Genomic DNA, 17,231 nt, shown 5'->3' with positions numbered 1-17,231 from the left:
AGGAAGGGAGGGGGGGATGTTTGCCCGAAACCGGAAAGGGAATAACACTTGAAATGTATATAAGAAATACTCAAGTTAATAAAAAAAAAAAAAAAAAAAAAAAAAAAAAAAAAAAAAGCAGTGTTTAATAACTGAACCCGTGAGTTAAAAAAAAAAAAAATCACAGAGAAATACTCTGAGAACGCAAGTAAATATATGTTGTACATTAGAATGAAAAGCAAACTACTGACTGCTAACACATGAATTTCAGATTATTAATATGTTCTTTGAAATAATTTTATTTTACATATATGGGGTCCAACCAAGGTACATCTGACATAGTAAGTTTTCATCAGTAGCTTCTTGTATGAGATAATGCACATGTCCTTCAATAGATAACGGCAGCCCTGTTACTCTATTCCGGGTCTTGATTACACCTTGTAGTCGTTGTTCAATGTCAAGAACATGGGTCTTAGCCTAAAAAAGATACAGAAAGTCATTAAGGCTACAGACCCAATACAATTTGGAGTTTCTACTTTTCTTACTTAATATTAGCAGTGTTTGACAAAACAATATCCCATTTGTAGCAATGAAACAAATACAATTAACTTGAGATCTCACTTTGATGTGCATTATAAAAACCACTAGGTAACTCTGCACATCTTAATTCCAGGAAAGTAATAAGTTAAAACATCTGTTTCAGAGGGCAAGAGGTGTAGTTCTGCAGTGGGTTCTATTCCCTTCCACTATTGAACAAAATAAAGCAAACAGAAAGCAACCTATTTGAAATGTTAGTTCTTAAATATTTTAGTGATGATTCTAACGATGGTGGCAATGCTCTAATGGCTGGTAAGTTTATATAAGTGCACAGTAATGGAATTTTAAGTAATTACTTGGGATTCTTTACATCTCTCTTAAGAAAAAGCATATCAGAATGCAAAATTGAGAATGATGTTATTAGGAAAATAATTTTGGATTGCAGGATGAAGTCTGGGGTTGTTAACATTAATTAAAGCATGTACTTAGCATATGCAAGGCCTTGGGTTGAAAAAGGAGGTTGGGGGAGAAAAGAAATCTTCAGAGTATATCTGTCAACTCTTGAGGTTTTAACCAGTTTTAGATTTCAAGGTAATCAATTCTCTTGTTCACTGATAATATCTGGAATCAGTTCTCTTATAAAGAGAGAGACACTATTAGCTCATGCCAAGCTGCAGCTTTTACCAACCTTCTCATTGACAACTTCCCCGGTTTCATTCGGTGGTGCTTTGGAGTGTCCTTTCACTGGTTTACTCCATTCCACGAGAGGATCATGCAGAAAAGTCTTTAAGACACTAAAATTGAAACATATAATATAGTAATAATACATTCATTCCCTTTGCAAAAAAGAAATCTTACAAATCAATGCTTAGAAGTAGATTAAATGAAGAACAGAAAGATAAAGGTATTATCATGAGACACAGGAATATACTACATTTTCAGATAGCTTATGTGAAATTATTTTGTGAGTATAGGAGCAAGGTAAGGGAAAGGTAGAGAGGTAATGTCAAAAGGGATTCAGATGTTTTGAGGAGAGCAAGATAAATTCTGTGACATCTCAAGATATATACTCTCAACTGTTAAATGAGTATTTATTAATGCATTTTCTACTGTCTTCGAGGAATATTCAATACCTTCAGTTACCACACAGATCCCACATCTTTCTGTGCTCTAGACATCAACTCTAACTGCCTATGGAAACTTGTTTGGATATATTACAAACATATCAAATTATCTTCAAAACAAAATTCATTGTCTTTACCTACTTTGTCTATAGTCTTAAATCAGTAACAAACGTCATTTGTACACGTGCCCTGAACAAGAAATAAACGATCATCCCTAACTGCTGCTCATCTGCCATCATGTTTTACATACAGACCGGTTCAGAATCTGTCTCCCTACTCACTTCAACTCTACTGCTCCCACTACACCATTCACTTATGGCCTGGAACTCTGATATTTCTGCAGTGCAGAATGAATGCTTTCATTTCCTCTTCATTTCTTTTAAAAAATGTCCATCATAAAACTCATATTCTTTTACTTCTCAGAATACTTTTCTTCTGTACTTGTTTAATGATTTAAGATTTGAGCCACTTCAAAAGGTATTTTCTGACTTTTCTAGAAAAAAAGTGTGTGTGGCTCTCTTACTGACACATAACATAATGAGTGTTTCTTTATCTATGTTTGACAAAGTATTCTGTTAGAATGTCAGAATTCTGTTTTTAAAAGTAAGAGGATTTGAACATTCTTTAAAAATCTGCTTTTCTGCACTGGGGTGGTGAATCAAATCGACAAAATGTTTGCTGTGCAAGCATCAGGACTCAAGTTTAGATCTCCAGCACCCACTTAAAAACCCAGAAACAGCAGTACATGTTTGTAATTCAGCCACTGAGGAGGAGGTACAGGTGGTGACTGGAGGTCAGTGGTCGGTATCTCAGAAAATAAGTGGAAAGCAATGAATGAAGCCAGCTGTTGCTGACCTTTGTTTGACCTCCACGATGCTGACATTAAATTACAACTGAAAGGCTGATTGACTTATCTCCAAGATCAACAAAATTCCCCTTGCTCCATCTTGTACATATTGATTAAACCCAGCAATTAGCCAAGGAAGGAAGGAAGGAAGGAAGGAAGGGAGGGAGGGAGGGAGGAAGGAAGGAAGGAAGGAAGGAAGGAAGGAAGGAAGGAAGGGAGGAAGGAAGAGCATTACAATTTGAAAAGAAACAGTAAAGTGATATATGCAACTGAGTTGCTGTTGCAGAGGGAAAGAAAACCTTTAGGTATCCACTAAAGTAACTACTCAGAGCAAATAACACCCAGGAGACCTCAGGACAAGAGCAGCTGCACTTCTATAAATTAGCAATCAGAACTAGAAACAAAATTGACAGAAAAATTATGCTGGACCAATGGGTGGAGGGCAGAGGAAACCTCATGGGTTGTCCTTAAGGTGCCTTCCACTTTTTGTCCTAGACAGGATCTCTCATTGGCCGACTTTGCTATGTAGGTCAGACTACCTGGCTAGCAAACTGCAGTCATCTGTCTGTCTCCCCTTCCCACTCACTGTGGAGAGGATTACAGATGGCTGCCACAACACCAGCTTTTACATGGATTCTGGAGAGCTGAACTCAGATCCTCACACTCGTGTGGCAGTGCTTTATGGACTGAACCATCTCCCAGCTAAGAAACTCTTAACAAAAACATCTGTATGTTCACACATGAGTACAAATGGCCAAGGAGGCCAGAGGCATCCAATCCCCCTGATCCTCTGGAGCTGGAGTGACAGGCAGTTGTGAGCTGTCCGACATGGGTGACTGGAATTCAAATTTGGGTCCTATACATGCAAGAGCATATGTGTTAACCACTGAGCCATCCCTCTATCTTCAGGAAAGTATCTTTAAAGTTAAGACTTGTACATTTAAAACTACAAAACTTAGTCTCAAGAAACTAATATTAAATAGAAAAACATTTACAGTTCAGAAAATAATGTTGTTAAGATGGTACTACACACAAATATAACTACAAATTCACTGTCATTCCTATCTAAATCCAAGTTAGCTTCTTGGAGTAATTGGTGGTTTTAAAATTCACAAGGAAATGTGAAGGACTCAAGCAAGTTAAGAAATCTTGATAAAGAAGGAATTAGACTGCTCTTCCTGATTTCAAAATTTGTTATAAAGATAGTCATTAAGACAGTGGTTGGATAGATGGCACATTAACATATAACTCATTAGAATTAATGAAAACCAACTGACCATTTAAATAAAAAGTTAGCACAATTAAATGTTGGAAAAAGTCTTATAAGCAAATGGTAGCCAAGTGTGGTGATATATTCCTATAAATCCACCTCTGCACTTAGGGAGGCAGAGGATCTCTGCGAGTTCAAGACCAGTCCAATCTATATAGTAAGTTCCAGTTTGGTCAAGGCTATGTAGTAACTCGCACTAATAAATAAATTATGACTTTAACAAAATTAAGACTTTGGCAAGAGATATAGGCAGGTGGTAGTGTGTGCTTAAGTGTGTATCTAACACACTGAAGGCCCTGAGTTCAACCTCCAGAACCAATGACTGAAAGGGCATTGTCAAAGCGGGAGAAAATAGGGGCTGGTGAGTACCATCGTGGCAGCTCTTAACTGTCTCTGACTCCAATTCTAAGGGATCAAACACCCTTTTCTGGCCTTCACAGGTACCAGGCATACATGTACACAGATACCCATGAACATAAATTTTTTTTAAATTAAAAAAATTAGAAAATTTTGGGGTTGGGGATTTAGCTCAGTGGTGGAGCGCTTGCCTAGCAAAGCACAAGGCCCTGGGTTCAGTCCCCAGCTCCGAAAAAAAAAAAGAAAAAAAAAAAAAAAAAAAAGAAAATTTTGTTGAACAGTGTGTCAGAAGGTTCTGTATCCAGAATAAGAATTCTTAAAATTCAGGGATAAAAGACAACCCAATCAAAAACCAGGCAAAGAAGGTATGCAAAGTAGTGTACCTTCCTGCCATATACTTCCAGCTACTAGAGATGCTAGGTCAGGAAGATAGACTGAGTCCAGGAGTTTAAGGGCAGGCTAGATAATACAGTAAGACACACCCGCACCAAAACAATATGCTAATGATTTTAATAGTCATTTATGCAAAAAAATAGTCATTTATGCAAAAAAGATATACAAATGTTAATAAGGGAACAAAAGAGCCAATGTTCAACATTCCTGGTCATTAGGAAAATGCAAATTAAAGCTACAATGAAATATTACTTCATTCACTTCATATCCCATAGGATGGCTAAAATAATAGCCAGTGTTGGTGAAGACATGGAGGGATGGAATCTCATACATATTACTAATGGAATTATAGTTTTTATAACTGCTTTGGAAAACAGTTTGAAGGCTATTCAAAGTACCATGACTCAAAGTTCCACTCACAGGCATATACAAAAGAACTGAAAATATACATGCACATAGGGGTTGTGCATAAAGTTCATAACATGCTATCAATAATAGGCCAAAGGTGGAATTACTATACATGTCTATTACGTGATAGTTGAGTAAAACAAAACATGGTCTCATTAATATAATAGAACATTACATGGTAATTAAAATGAATGAAGTTCTTATATATGATGAACCTTGAAACCACTATGCTACATGAAAGAAGACAGACACAAAAAGTCTCAAATTATATGATCAAACTGACATTAAATGCCCACTGTAGGAAATCCAGAGATAGGGAGTGGATTAGTGGAAGTGGAAAGGAGGAAGGAGTTGAGAAGAATGGTAATATCCACAGAAGTGTTCTGTGTCAGGTGCGGAACATTTCTTAAAGAATGCTAATGAATGATAATCATGGGACTATACTGAGACCCTCAGAAAAGCATTTTTTGTGGGGTGGGAGGTGATAGATCTCACTATGTAGCACTGATTGGACCAGAACTCAGTATGTAGACCAGGATGGCCTAGAACTTTTTGCCTGCCTCCCCCCGCCCAATCTCTTCTTGCCTCTGTCTCTTGAGTGCTAGGATGACAAGCGTGAACCATCATGCCAAGCCTTAAGTTATTATTTCTAAATATATACGTTAAGTAACACAGAGAGGTTTCTATGTAAAGAAAATGTATTAAATAGACCACTATTTACTTTCAAGGTCACTAGTAGATTGTTTACAAAGGACATATAATTACCTCATTAAAGGTTCGCGCTGATCCCTCATCAGTCTCAGTGTAACTTCACATGCTCTTCGAAACAGACCCTCTGTTCCCATAGGACCCATTCCATTAACCATATTATGAGTCAGTCGAAATGGTACAATTTCTGGAACTTCAAAAGTTTCTCCCTTAAAAACAAAAGGTTTTATTATATGGTAGTAATAAATTTACAAAACCTTTGCTCAAAGAGTTTGGAACTTCATGTCTGGACTCTTAGGAAAGAGAAAAAATATCCTCCAAATATTTATGTAATTTATATAAAGGCATCTGTTGAAAAAAGCCATATAATACTGCCTTTGCTTTTGGGCAATTTGAAAACATGGCTTAATCTTAGATATAAGATCTAGATGAATGGATTCACTTTGTCCAGTTTAGTATACTCAATATTATTATAGAACATATTTACATTCAATATTCACGCTCAATAACATAATGTACAACTATTCTCATGTCTATTGTCCGAAATTCTCCTTTTGTATGGTTTGATCTATACCATTTATTTATCTTTTTATTTCTTTTTAGCTCAATCTATGGACTTTTTCATCTTCCTATGACAGCTAATGGCAACCCGAAGAAGACAGGTCAATGAAAACTGAAATGACCTTCTAATCTTCCTCCAGAATTCTAACAGGAGAAAATTATTGAAGTTCTTAAAGAACCCACTCTGGTACTATTTGTTGAAGCTGTTATTACTATTTGAAATCAGGACCTAGCACATACTGGTAAGTGTTTCTACTGAACTATACCCTTTCTTGACTTTTTCTTTAACTTAGATCAGACTTATATACTGCCGAATTTAGAAATGTGAAACAATTCCAACTTTACGGAACTCTGTAAAATTTACTGATTTGCCCAAGTTCACATAGCTAGGAACTCAGTCAGCAATTAAAGCCCATACCTTTCATATATCACTCTTCTAACTTCTCTGCATCCTAATAGCTTTTCTAAAGGATCCACTAATGAAAACCAGTCAAGAAACTCTGTTATGCAGCTAGGACTAAAAGGTCTAACTAGGGAGAACAGTTGTTGTGGAAAGAAAATTTGAGGGAATATGTGGAATAAACAAAGTCATGTCATACCTTATTAAAAAGACAGTTGAAGTCTACATGTACACATTCACCAGTGAAAGAATCAAAAAGAATGTTTTCACCATGACGGTCTCCAAGCCCCAGGATATAGCCAACCATTGACATGACCGCAGTAGAACGGCAGTATGCGGACCTACTGCTGTACCTAAGGAAGTACAATGCTTGTCAAATACTTTGTGCCAGGGTTTTAAAAAACAAAATTTATATATATACATATATAAATAAATTTAAAAAGAAACATTAAACTATAACAATATTCTTGGTAACTTGCCATGATGTAGGATCAGGGAATGTTCTTAGAAACCACTCATGAAAAACAGGAGGGTGCCTGGGCAGGAGTATTTCTTGGAATACTTTGAGTTTTTCAGATAAAGCTGCTGATTTTGGTAGCATACACTGACGAAGTTCCTTTCCTGTCATATACACTCCTTCAGAGAAGAATGATTTTAATTGTTCGCACAGCCAAATGAAAAAAGAAGCAAAAATAATTTTGTTAAAATAGAAAGTGTCAACATTTGTTCCAACTGAAAAGCAAGAATAGAAAAATACTAATTATGCATATTAATGGTAATAACTTGACAGCATAACAATAATAAACCCTACTATTTTTCTTTAATACTTATTAAAAGTACTGTCTCTAATTGTTGAAAATGTAAACAAACAAACAAACAAACAAACAGACCCAATGTTTTATCAAATAACTCCAGAATATAAGGTTCAGAATAATTCATCACTCTGGAACACTCTTACTAAAATTATAGTAAACTTTCTTGATCAGGATGTCATAATGAGGTAAGTTCGGCTATTAGTAAAGAGGACAGATTGGTACTCTGAAATAATCTACTGTAAGGCGAGTCTATGAAATTCATGGATTACTACTATTCCTGTTATTTAAATCCAGCTCTCACTCTATAGCCAGGGCTATTCTGGAGTTTAGGAATTTATGTTATAAACAGGGCAGTCTTGAACTTTTAATAATTCTCCTTCCTCTGCATCCTGAATGCAGATATATACAGGTGTGTACCATTACATCCGATATGTTCTCAAGTGTCTTTTCTTTCTGTGAGGCAGTGTTTCACTATGTTGCTCTGGATAACCTGGAACTCACTGTGTAGACCAGACTGACTTAAACTCAAGAGACCTGCCTGCCTCTCTCTCCCAAGAGCTAGAATTAAAGGGTATCTACCTATGCCTGGCATGTAACTAAGTCTTTGTTTGTTTGTTTTGAGATAGGTCTCACTATGTAGCTCTGGCTATCCTAGAACTCACTCTGCAGATCAGGCTAGCCTCAAACTCACTGAAATGCATCTGACTCTATCTTCCAAGTGCTGGGAATAAAAGCTTGCACCAACACTCCCAGCTCTAGCATATTACTAAATCTTAAAATAAACCTTAGTCTGAAAATCATCTAGATACGAAAGTCTACGGACAAGCTCATAGTTTGAGACTTTTAGCCTCACTCATTGCATAATTCTACCATATTTATAAGATGGGTTCTTAACATTTGATTGAGTCTTTTTCAGTTCAAGATGGTTGTTCGCCATGTGAACCTGAACTAGTTATTTAGATAATTTGGCTTGTAAATTAACAATAAAAAGATCTATATAACATGCTTAGTATAATTCCCATTTATCAATTTATCATTTTATCAATTTATCAATCCCAGTAATTTATCAATACTATTGTTATGGACTAAATTTATTAAAAAATTGTTAAATAGCTGCAGTGGTGGGGGCGACTTTAATTCCAGCACCCAGGAGGCAGAGACAAGAGGTTATCTGTGAATGAGGCCAGCCTGGTCTACATATTAAGTTCAAGGACAGCCAGGGCTACATAGAACTTGTCTCCAAACAACAACAAGACCCAAAAAACAAATCATCCCCAAAATATGTTACAGAATGTAACACTATTTGGAAATATGATCTTTGCAGATAGAGCCAGTTTAAGATGAGTGTATTAAGGTGGAATTAGAATTCAATAATCCAACAACTTGTATTCTTATACTAGGAAAAAAAGAGGGCTGGAGAGATGGCTCAGCGGTTAAGAGCACTGACTGCTCTTCCCGAGGTCCTGAGTTCAATTCCAAGCAACCACATGGTGGCTCACAACCATCTGTAATGGAATCCGATGCCCTTTTCTGGTGTGTCTGAAGAGAGTAACAGTGTACTTATACATACGATAGATAAATCTTAAAAGAAAAAAGAGGCATGCTATGGAGATGGGGTCAGTCTATAAAATGCCATGCAATCATGAAGATTTGACTTCAGGTCCTGAGAACTCATGTAAAGCCAGATACAGAAGTGCCATTTTATTATCCAAATTTTTCCAGAGCAAGATGGGAGGCAAAGACTGGAGAAATTCTGAAAGCTTAAGGCCTGGCCTACATCGTGACAAGAGCCTCTGTCTCAAACAAGGCAGGCGAGGACTGACACCCAGGTCATCTCTGACCACCACATGCATTCTGCAGCCATTTTTATGTATATCAATTAAAAATAATAAAGAGAAAGATTAAAATATATTATATACATGATAGAATTGTTAAAGATAAATTTTTAAATGTTAAGAAGAAGGGGCGTATTTGCAGAGCCACCTCTGGTCCGGGCATTTGGGAAGCAGAGACATGCAGACAGATCTCTGAGGCTGAAGCCATCCTAGTCTACACAGTGAGAGTCTGTATCAAAAGGAAACAAACAAAACCAACAACAAATAGCTATGCAGCAACATAGAAATTTGATGTTATTTTTTTCTCTTATAAAGTTACAATTTTTTTTTTTTCGGAGCTGGGGATCGAACCCAGGGCCTTACCGCTGAGCTAAATCCCCAACCCCTACAATGTTTTTTATCTGTTCACAATGAACAGTTATCTCATTGTGATGGCTACTCCTGGTTGTCACCTTGACATCTGGAATCAACTACAATCCTGAAATGGAGGGCACACCTGTGATCCAGATCTTGAGGCTGGAAGACACAGGCTTTTGATATCTGGCTCTTGAGGCATAGTGGCTATGAAAAGCTTAGGCCCAGGCATGGTGGCACATGCTTTTAATCCCAGGAGACAGAGCCAAACAGATCTCTGAGTTCAAGGCCAGCCTGGGACAGAGCAAGTTCCAAGTAGAGAACAGCTTAGGTCCAGGTGTGGTGGTACACCCCCTTAATCTGGTCCATACCATCTGCTGGAGGCCTACATAGGACAATGGGAAAGGGAGGGAGTGTTTCTCGTCTGCTTGCACTTACTTGCCATCTGTTAAATATACTCCTTCAGGACTCCAGTTTCTACAGAAAACAAGCTGAATCACCTAGCCTCGTGGGAGTGAGCAACTTGGACTTTCCATTCACAGCTGCCTGTTGTTGAGTTGGTTGGACTGGATTTCAATAAATTCCCTTAATCTATACATTCCATAAGTTCTGTGACTTTAGAGAACCCTGACTAATACACTTATGAGAAAGGACTTACTACTATAAATGACCTGCTTCTTACCATACTTTTGCCTTAAATTTTTCTTTTTAAAATGTTGAGACATGATACCATCTGCAGCCATGGCTGACACTGACCCCATGTTCCTCCTGCCTTGAACTTCCTGAGTGCTGGGATTCCAGGCACTCATCACCATAGTTAACTACCTCTGCCTGGTAGAGCCCATTTATAAGCACTGCCTATAATATCCATTACTACGGTGTTTGCTAGTTCGTAATATTCTACTTCCTCAGTCTTGCATTTATTCATTCCAATATTACTACAATAAAGATTTTTTCCTACTTACTGTTTCTGAAAGTATTTGATAATATAAGTATGAGGGTACATTTATTTTATTTCATGGGTTATAATTAATTACGATCAACATCACTTTTTCTAAAGTTATCCCAAGCTAGGACAGTGTTCTAATCCAATCAAAAATCATTTCTCTGACAGAAAACTAACTTTGTTATTCATAGAATATTTGCTTATTTCTATAGGCAGATGAGTTTCAGAATTGCTAACAAATATTTCAGAAAAATGAATGTTCAGCTTTTTTTGTAAGCTACCTCAAAAGTTTTTTTGCACTGAAAAAAAGAAGGGTCCAAAGGAAGGAAGGGAAGAAAGAAGATCTTACATGCTTCTGTATATACAACATAAATTTTACTAGGCTTAGGTAAAATATGTGCATTGATATGATAAAAACTATTATATACATATTACACGTTTGTAGCTAGCAACCTCAGTATATGCTTCTATCATAAGAATAACTACAATACCCTTTTCTTTGTATAGTTTGGTCAGAATAGGTCTCAAGCCAGCAGTGTTGTTCACCCATTCAATAATCCCACACTCATCATTCAGTGGAATAACTGCATATGTTCGGATATGAAGTTCTCTTCGACGTGATTCTGCATCTTTTCTTAAGCTCTATGGAAAACATAGAAATAAAAAATAGAATTCAGATTCCTATTATGTCAAATGGTATATCTAAATATTGTTCTTTCCTAGGATATGCGCTGATGGCAGCCTGTAATGAATGATTCTAAAAGTTAGAGGAGGAAGCTATGGGATCATGTACCTATTCTCCTTTAAACCCTAAAATGCCTTGTACAATAGCTTCTTCTTAGCTCTCTACTATGCATTTAACAGAATACTACATTTGAAAAGCAGTATTTATAACCACATCAATGACAAAACGCTATTGTCTTCTTTTCTACTGCATTATAGATCATGATTAACTATCGATAAGTACTTAAGCAGAGACTGATGTTTCATTTTATCTAAGAATTGCTATTTTACTTTCCTCTCTGAAAAATTTCATAAGGAATCATACTATCTACCAAAAACAAGCCCAAACCAGTAATGCATGTACGTATATGTATAAATAGATATAATTAACCTTTAATTCTGAGACTGGGTCTTGCTTACAAAACTTACTAATAAAAATGAATTCCATTAGTTCAATCCTTTCTCAAGTCATTTTCGGCTTACATATAATGATATATTTGCTTGACTTTCTTTCTTTCTTTTTTAACACAGAGATCTGTGACTTCTGCACAGAAAAATTATTTTTTCCCTGAAGATGATTCTTTGAAGCCTAACTATGCTTGAAACCTTCCTGATTGAGTCCCTTAAATGGTGCTACCACCACCACTCCTAGCTAATAAAATAAGCCTTAAATTAGACTTCCCATATTTCTTTGAGTCAGATGGCAAGCACTTACTAACAGAATAAAATCAATGCTAATGATTACTTTTAAACAGTGACATCGTGAAAACAGAACCCATTTTTTTTTTTCTAGCTTTGAAACAGAAACCTTGGGTTCTGGATAAGTAATAGAGTGCTTTATATAAAGCCATTAAGTAGAAAATATTTTCCTTCATTAATGTCTTACATCCCTTAAAAATAAAATAATTGTTAAACATTAAGTAAAGGAGACAATTTAAATCTATGAATATATCCAAAAATCTGATAAGAGGGACTTGAACAAATATTGGTTTACTCATTCAAAGTATCAGGTGGAAGAAACTCAAGCATTCGTAATGGACAATAAGATAAACAATGAGAATACATTCAATGACACTGAAAACTGATTTAAATGATAGTATGTACATTTTATCACAAAAATAAAAATTAAGAGATACATTCCATTTCAACGGTAATCTATCTGCCTATTAAGAAGTCCACATGACTATGACGATTATTTTCCTAATTCTAAAATAAAAGCAATGAGGTTGGATAGACGGCACAGCAGGTCAGGCACTGCTGTTCTTCTTGCAGACTGAGATGTGGTTCTCAGGACCGATCTCAGGTGGTGCACAGTCATCAGACTAAAGCTCCAGGGAGTCTCATGCCTCGGACTTAGCAGGCTCCTGTACACACGTGCATAGTGCATAGAGATGCAGACACACACACACACACACACACACACACACACACACACACACTGAAAATAATATAAACAAATCTTTAAAAAGCAAACTGTTTCCAACCTTGTTAATCAAAGAATTAAATTCCATTAGTCTACAGTCTTTTCTCAAGTCATCTTTTGGTTTACACATCATGATATAGAATTTTCCATCTGAGCCCTTTAAGGAGATTTTCTTTGGTTTCTGAAGAGAAGAAAGAATTTCTACCTAAAAAATAATGAGTGTTATAGTTAAGACAAGACTGAAATTCTTTGTTAAATTTGAATATTATATTGAGTTATGCATCATAAGAAAGAGTAAGTAGGAGTATGTAGTAAATTTGTATTTTAAAATGTTCTTTTACCTTGGTTATCTAGAAGCTAAAAATTAACGTCTATGAATAGGGACACACTTTCTTAAACATTAGAACTATACAGGAAGTGAACAAACAAACAAACAAACAAAAAACCCAACAAACCCTGACTTTGTCAGTCAAACAAATACTTACACATGCATATTCAGGTAGTCCTTAGAAATCTTACATAATAAAATCTTACATAATAAAAATGTTTATCATAATATTGTCACAAAATCTTACATAATAAAAATGTTTATCATAATATTGGAAGAGTATTATCAAAATACATCATATAAATATATAAAAATTTCAAAGAACAAGTTTATCAATTGAAAGTACTTTGTTGGGGTTGGGGATTTAGCTCAGTGGTAGAGCGCTTGCATAGGAAGCGCAAGGCCCTGGGTTCAGTCCCCAGCTCCGAAAAAAAAAACCAAAAAAAAAAAAAAAAAAAAAGAAAGTACTTTGTTTTTGAAAAAGAAACTTCTCCAAAATGAAGCCTACCTCATGATGTAATTAAGCTAAAAATTACTGCTTAGGTTAAAAACACAACATGATTGTAATAGTGTACAATGTAAGTGGTTCTAAAAATGTTTTAAAATGTCCTTAAGTCATAGAAACTATAGACTAAATATGGAGTCTTTAAAAGCGTTTCCTTAGGACTATTTCCTTAAAATAAGCATACATTTACAGCCATGTTTCACAAGTAGGGATGTGGGACAGAAGAAAAGGGACGCCTGGCAGGTAAGAGGCCACAGGCTCACTCCTAGCGGTGCATTTTAAAAAAGAGGGATGGGCCGAGGAAATGTTCAGTTAGTGGAGCTGCTGCACTGGTGTGAGGAACTGAGTTTGGAGCATGCGTGGAATACAGCGCTTTATAATGAGAGAGAAGAATTTTGGAAGCCAATGGCCAGCTAGCTTGAAACTCTGTCTGAAACAAAGTAGAAGGTGAGGACCGACTTGAGATTATTTTCTGACCTCCTGTGGATATGGCACACACACATATTAATTCATGCACACATAGAGAATAACAAGTAATCTGAATCTTGTTTCCTCATAAGAAAAAAATAAACACGTATTTTGCTCATTTGCTCTCCATTTTTCTAAGACAAAAGAAAATATAGGAAAATACAATAATGAGAAAATAGTCATCGTGAAATAAAAGCATGTGAAGATCAAAATGTTAGGCTTGTTATGATTCCGTATCAGTTAGCTTTGTACTACAGTAAAGACAGTTTCACTTCTCTACATTTAATTTGAAGGTAACTACATTTAAAAATTCTATTATAGTTATATAAAACTGAAGTTTACCACATCGTCGAAGCCTGCAAGATAGGCCCAATGCCCAGGAAAGGGGTCATGATTAGCATGGGCACCCAGAATTGATGGAAGAGTAGGTATCATGACTGACTGCAAAGGAATGAGGATTTCACTAAATGTTGGGTCTTCTACCAGCTTTTTAAGCATTTTAAAGTGAGTGCTCATGCTCAATGTAGAATTACTTCCATCAACCTAAAAACAAACAAACAAACAAACAAACAAACAAACAGCATATTTCAATTTTTCTGAGTTAACCTTGAATTACAGAACTTTAATTACAGGAAACATTTTACTTTCACAACCTCAATTATTCAACAGTGTGCAATGTCCTAAGTATCTTTAATCTTCTCATTTAAATCTTTTACCTTATAAATAATGTTCCTCTATCACAGGAGTATTTAATGACCAGAGGAGATAGTAGAAACCAGAGATCTATTATCAGACATGAGAAAATCTGTAGATAACTCTTTTTGGTTACCAAACCTCATTTAACAACAAGATGATACTGAATTTCTTTTTTTTTTCCGGAGCTGGGGACCGAACCCAGGGCCTTGCGGTTGCTAGGCAAGCACTCTACTACTGAGCTAAATCCCCAACCCCGATCCTGAATTTCTTAATGTAAAGATGAATGCTATGTGTGTTTGATTATTGGATATTCTGATACATTACCATTAGTTAGAATAGCCAATGTAAGTATGAATATTTTTAAAATGAGAAAAAAACTGAATTCCTAAGTGTAGTTAGGATAAAAAAAATTAAGGTTTCAGATAAAGAACTAAGCACCTGAACATGTAAAGCACTTATAGGGCCAGCATCCAATAAGTACATTTTTCCTAGTGTTAAGTACATCGGAGGTCAAATACAATTAATGGAAATAATGAAAGGTTATGCTTTTGAGAATAGGTTATTCATGAAAGGAAGGGAAAAAATAGGGTAACCTTTATCTTTTTACCTAGAAATGGTTACTGGATTTTGATTGTCAAATGAAGCTATTTACCTGATGAAGAACCTTTCCCTTTAATAATCACCCCATATACTTTTATCTCCTACATTTAGCTTCCCCCCCAATCCTAACATAGAACAGTGATTTACTGCTTTATCTACCTTCCTACTTCAGTCACAAGCATATTGAAAATAATTACTACTACTCCAGATGATAGCCACTGCTTACTTCCTTACAAATGTACCAGCAATTCCAGACAGATTTCTACTAGTCATCTTTGTTCCTTCATCACAATGCCTATGCATTGAAATATACCTTGAAAAAATGAAAATCAAGGGTTCATGAATCAAGTACTTGCCTACTATGGATAAAGTCTTGGGTTTGATATCTAACACTATTTAAAGGGAATCAATTAACCAAGAAAAAACTCTCCATTCATTTTCCTATCCGATACGTAGACTGACATGCAAGTTTTCAAAACTTAAGGATATGACAATATAATCAAAGACTCTTTTAATGCATTTTAAATATATTTTATATTTATTTATATTATTTTATATAGTTGATTTAATATTTTTTACTTAAAACTACTGATAACTATTAAAATATACTTTCAGGGAAATTCAGAAACATTGAGGATATATGAAAGGGGGACATATGTTACAAATTAAAACAACAGAATTATTAAGGTAAATCATACAGGGGGTAGAGGTATATCTCAGTGGTAAAGTCCTTGTTTAGCAAGATTAGGTTTCTGGTTCAATCTCTAGCATATGAAGAAGAGGGGTCGGGGGAAAAAGATACAAAGATATATATTTAAAATATACCATTTGATATATTTTGGTATGTGTATACTGATGTACTTAAAACTTTAATGAAACATAACAGCATAACTCACAAACCAGTTTCTATATAACTCTTCTGTATATTATCTCACATGGCTTGCTGAGCACTAAGATCTGAACTTACCGATTTGTTGCATAACTCTAGTAGCTTGTCTGTTAGGCGAGTTGCATCTCCGACAAACTTTTCTAAAGACTTTTTCATATGGATAGCTTTTGTAAGAATTTCCTTGCATCTGTTCACACGCATGGGATAAGAAGACTGTCAATCAAAAAAGGGGTGGGGATTAAATACAATTATATAGGAAAGCTGATTGGCAAGAATCAATTTAAAAGACTATTTAAGATGTGAGTTTATAACATAAGCGTCTAGGAAATCAATTTGATAACACCATTTTAATCCTACAGCCTGTGAATACTTTTGATAGGATCTTCATTGATGAAACAATCCAATATTTTGAGACGTAGCACAACAGAACAGAAGGAAAATAAAACAAAACTTTAATGAACTAACGGTTAGCTATTTTTATAATTTTGTCCAATTACAAAAATGTGTTGTCAAAGAATATTATATAATTTATCTAATACTAAAGTTATTTAATCATCTAATATTTAAGTAAAAATATAATTGTCAACTTAATTAAAATTTACTGTTAAAATAGGATTAGAAAAGTACATAAAAAGTTACAAGAAAAAGTTAACAAATAGTCTGAATTTTAATTTTCCTTTTATCTTTATACTAACTTTTCTATAATATTTACTCATTAAATATACTAATCAACTTGTATATGCCCGCTAATAGATTTTCAAGATCTTGGAATAAAACACTTAAAACTTCACATGGCTGGAGTGATGGCTCAGTGATTAAGAGCACTTGCTTTCACAGAGGACCTGGGTTCAACTCCCAGCACTCTGATGGCAATTTATAACTGTTCTTAACTGCAGTTCCAGCGAATCAACACTTCCTCTCCTGACGCCTGAGCACCAGGCATGCAAATGGTGCATAGCCATACATCCAAGTAAAACACGCATACACATAAAATAATCTTTTAAAAAGTGGCTATATTATAAAAACTTCACAAAGACAGCACTACTCAAGTCTTTAATCTTCACA

General features: G+C 35.4%; 1 protein-coding gene across 1 annotated transcript in view; it reads right to left on the bottom strand.

Moving 5' to 3' along the window:
* Positions 1-258: 258 nt before the first annotated feature.
* Atr (ATR serine/threonine kinase) overlaps positions 259-17,231 on the bottom strand; it is an 88,208-nt gene continuing 71,235 nt past the window's right edge. Inside the window, exons 39-47 of the mRNA XM_032909981.1 lie at positions 16,245-16,379; positions 14,324-14,524; positions 12,742-12,885; positions 11,026-11,176; positions 7,064-7,220; positions 6,784-6,937; positions 5,681-5,832; positions 1,205-1,310; positions 259-456 (exon numbers count right to left, since the gene is read on the bottom strand). Of these exons, the coding sequence (XP_032765872.1) occupies positions 283-456; positions 1,205-1,310; positions 5,681-5,832; positions 6,784-6,937; positions 7,064-7,220; positions 11,026-11,176; positions 12,742-12,885; positions 14,324-14,524; positions 16,245-16,379 (1,374 nt within the window). The 3' untranslated portion in view covers positions 259-282. The remainder of the gene's footprint in view (positions 457-1,204; positions 1,311-5,680; positions 5,833-6,783; positions 6,938-7,063; positions 7,221-11,025; positions 11,177-12,741; positions 12,886-14,323; positions 14,525-16,244; positions 16,380-17,231) is intronic.

Source organism: Rattus rattus, chromosome 8 (genome assembly GCF_011064425.1).
Source record: "Rattus rattus isolate New Zealand chromosome 8, Rrattus_CSIRO_v1, whole genome shotgun sequence".
NCBI lineage: Eukaryota > Metazoa > Chordata > Mammalia > Rodentia > Muridae > Rattus > Rattus rattus.
The sequence above is the reverse complement of the archived record's forward strand: the minus strand, read 5'-3'. Positions and strand labels throughout refer to the sequence as shown.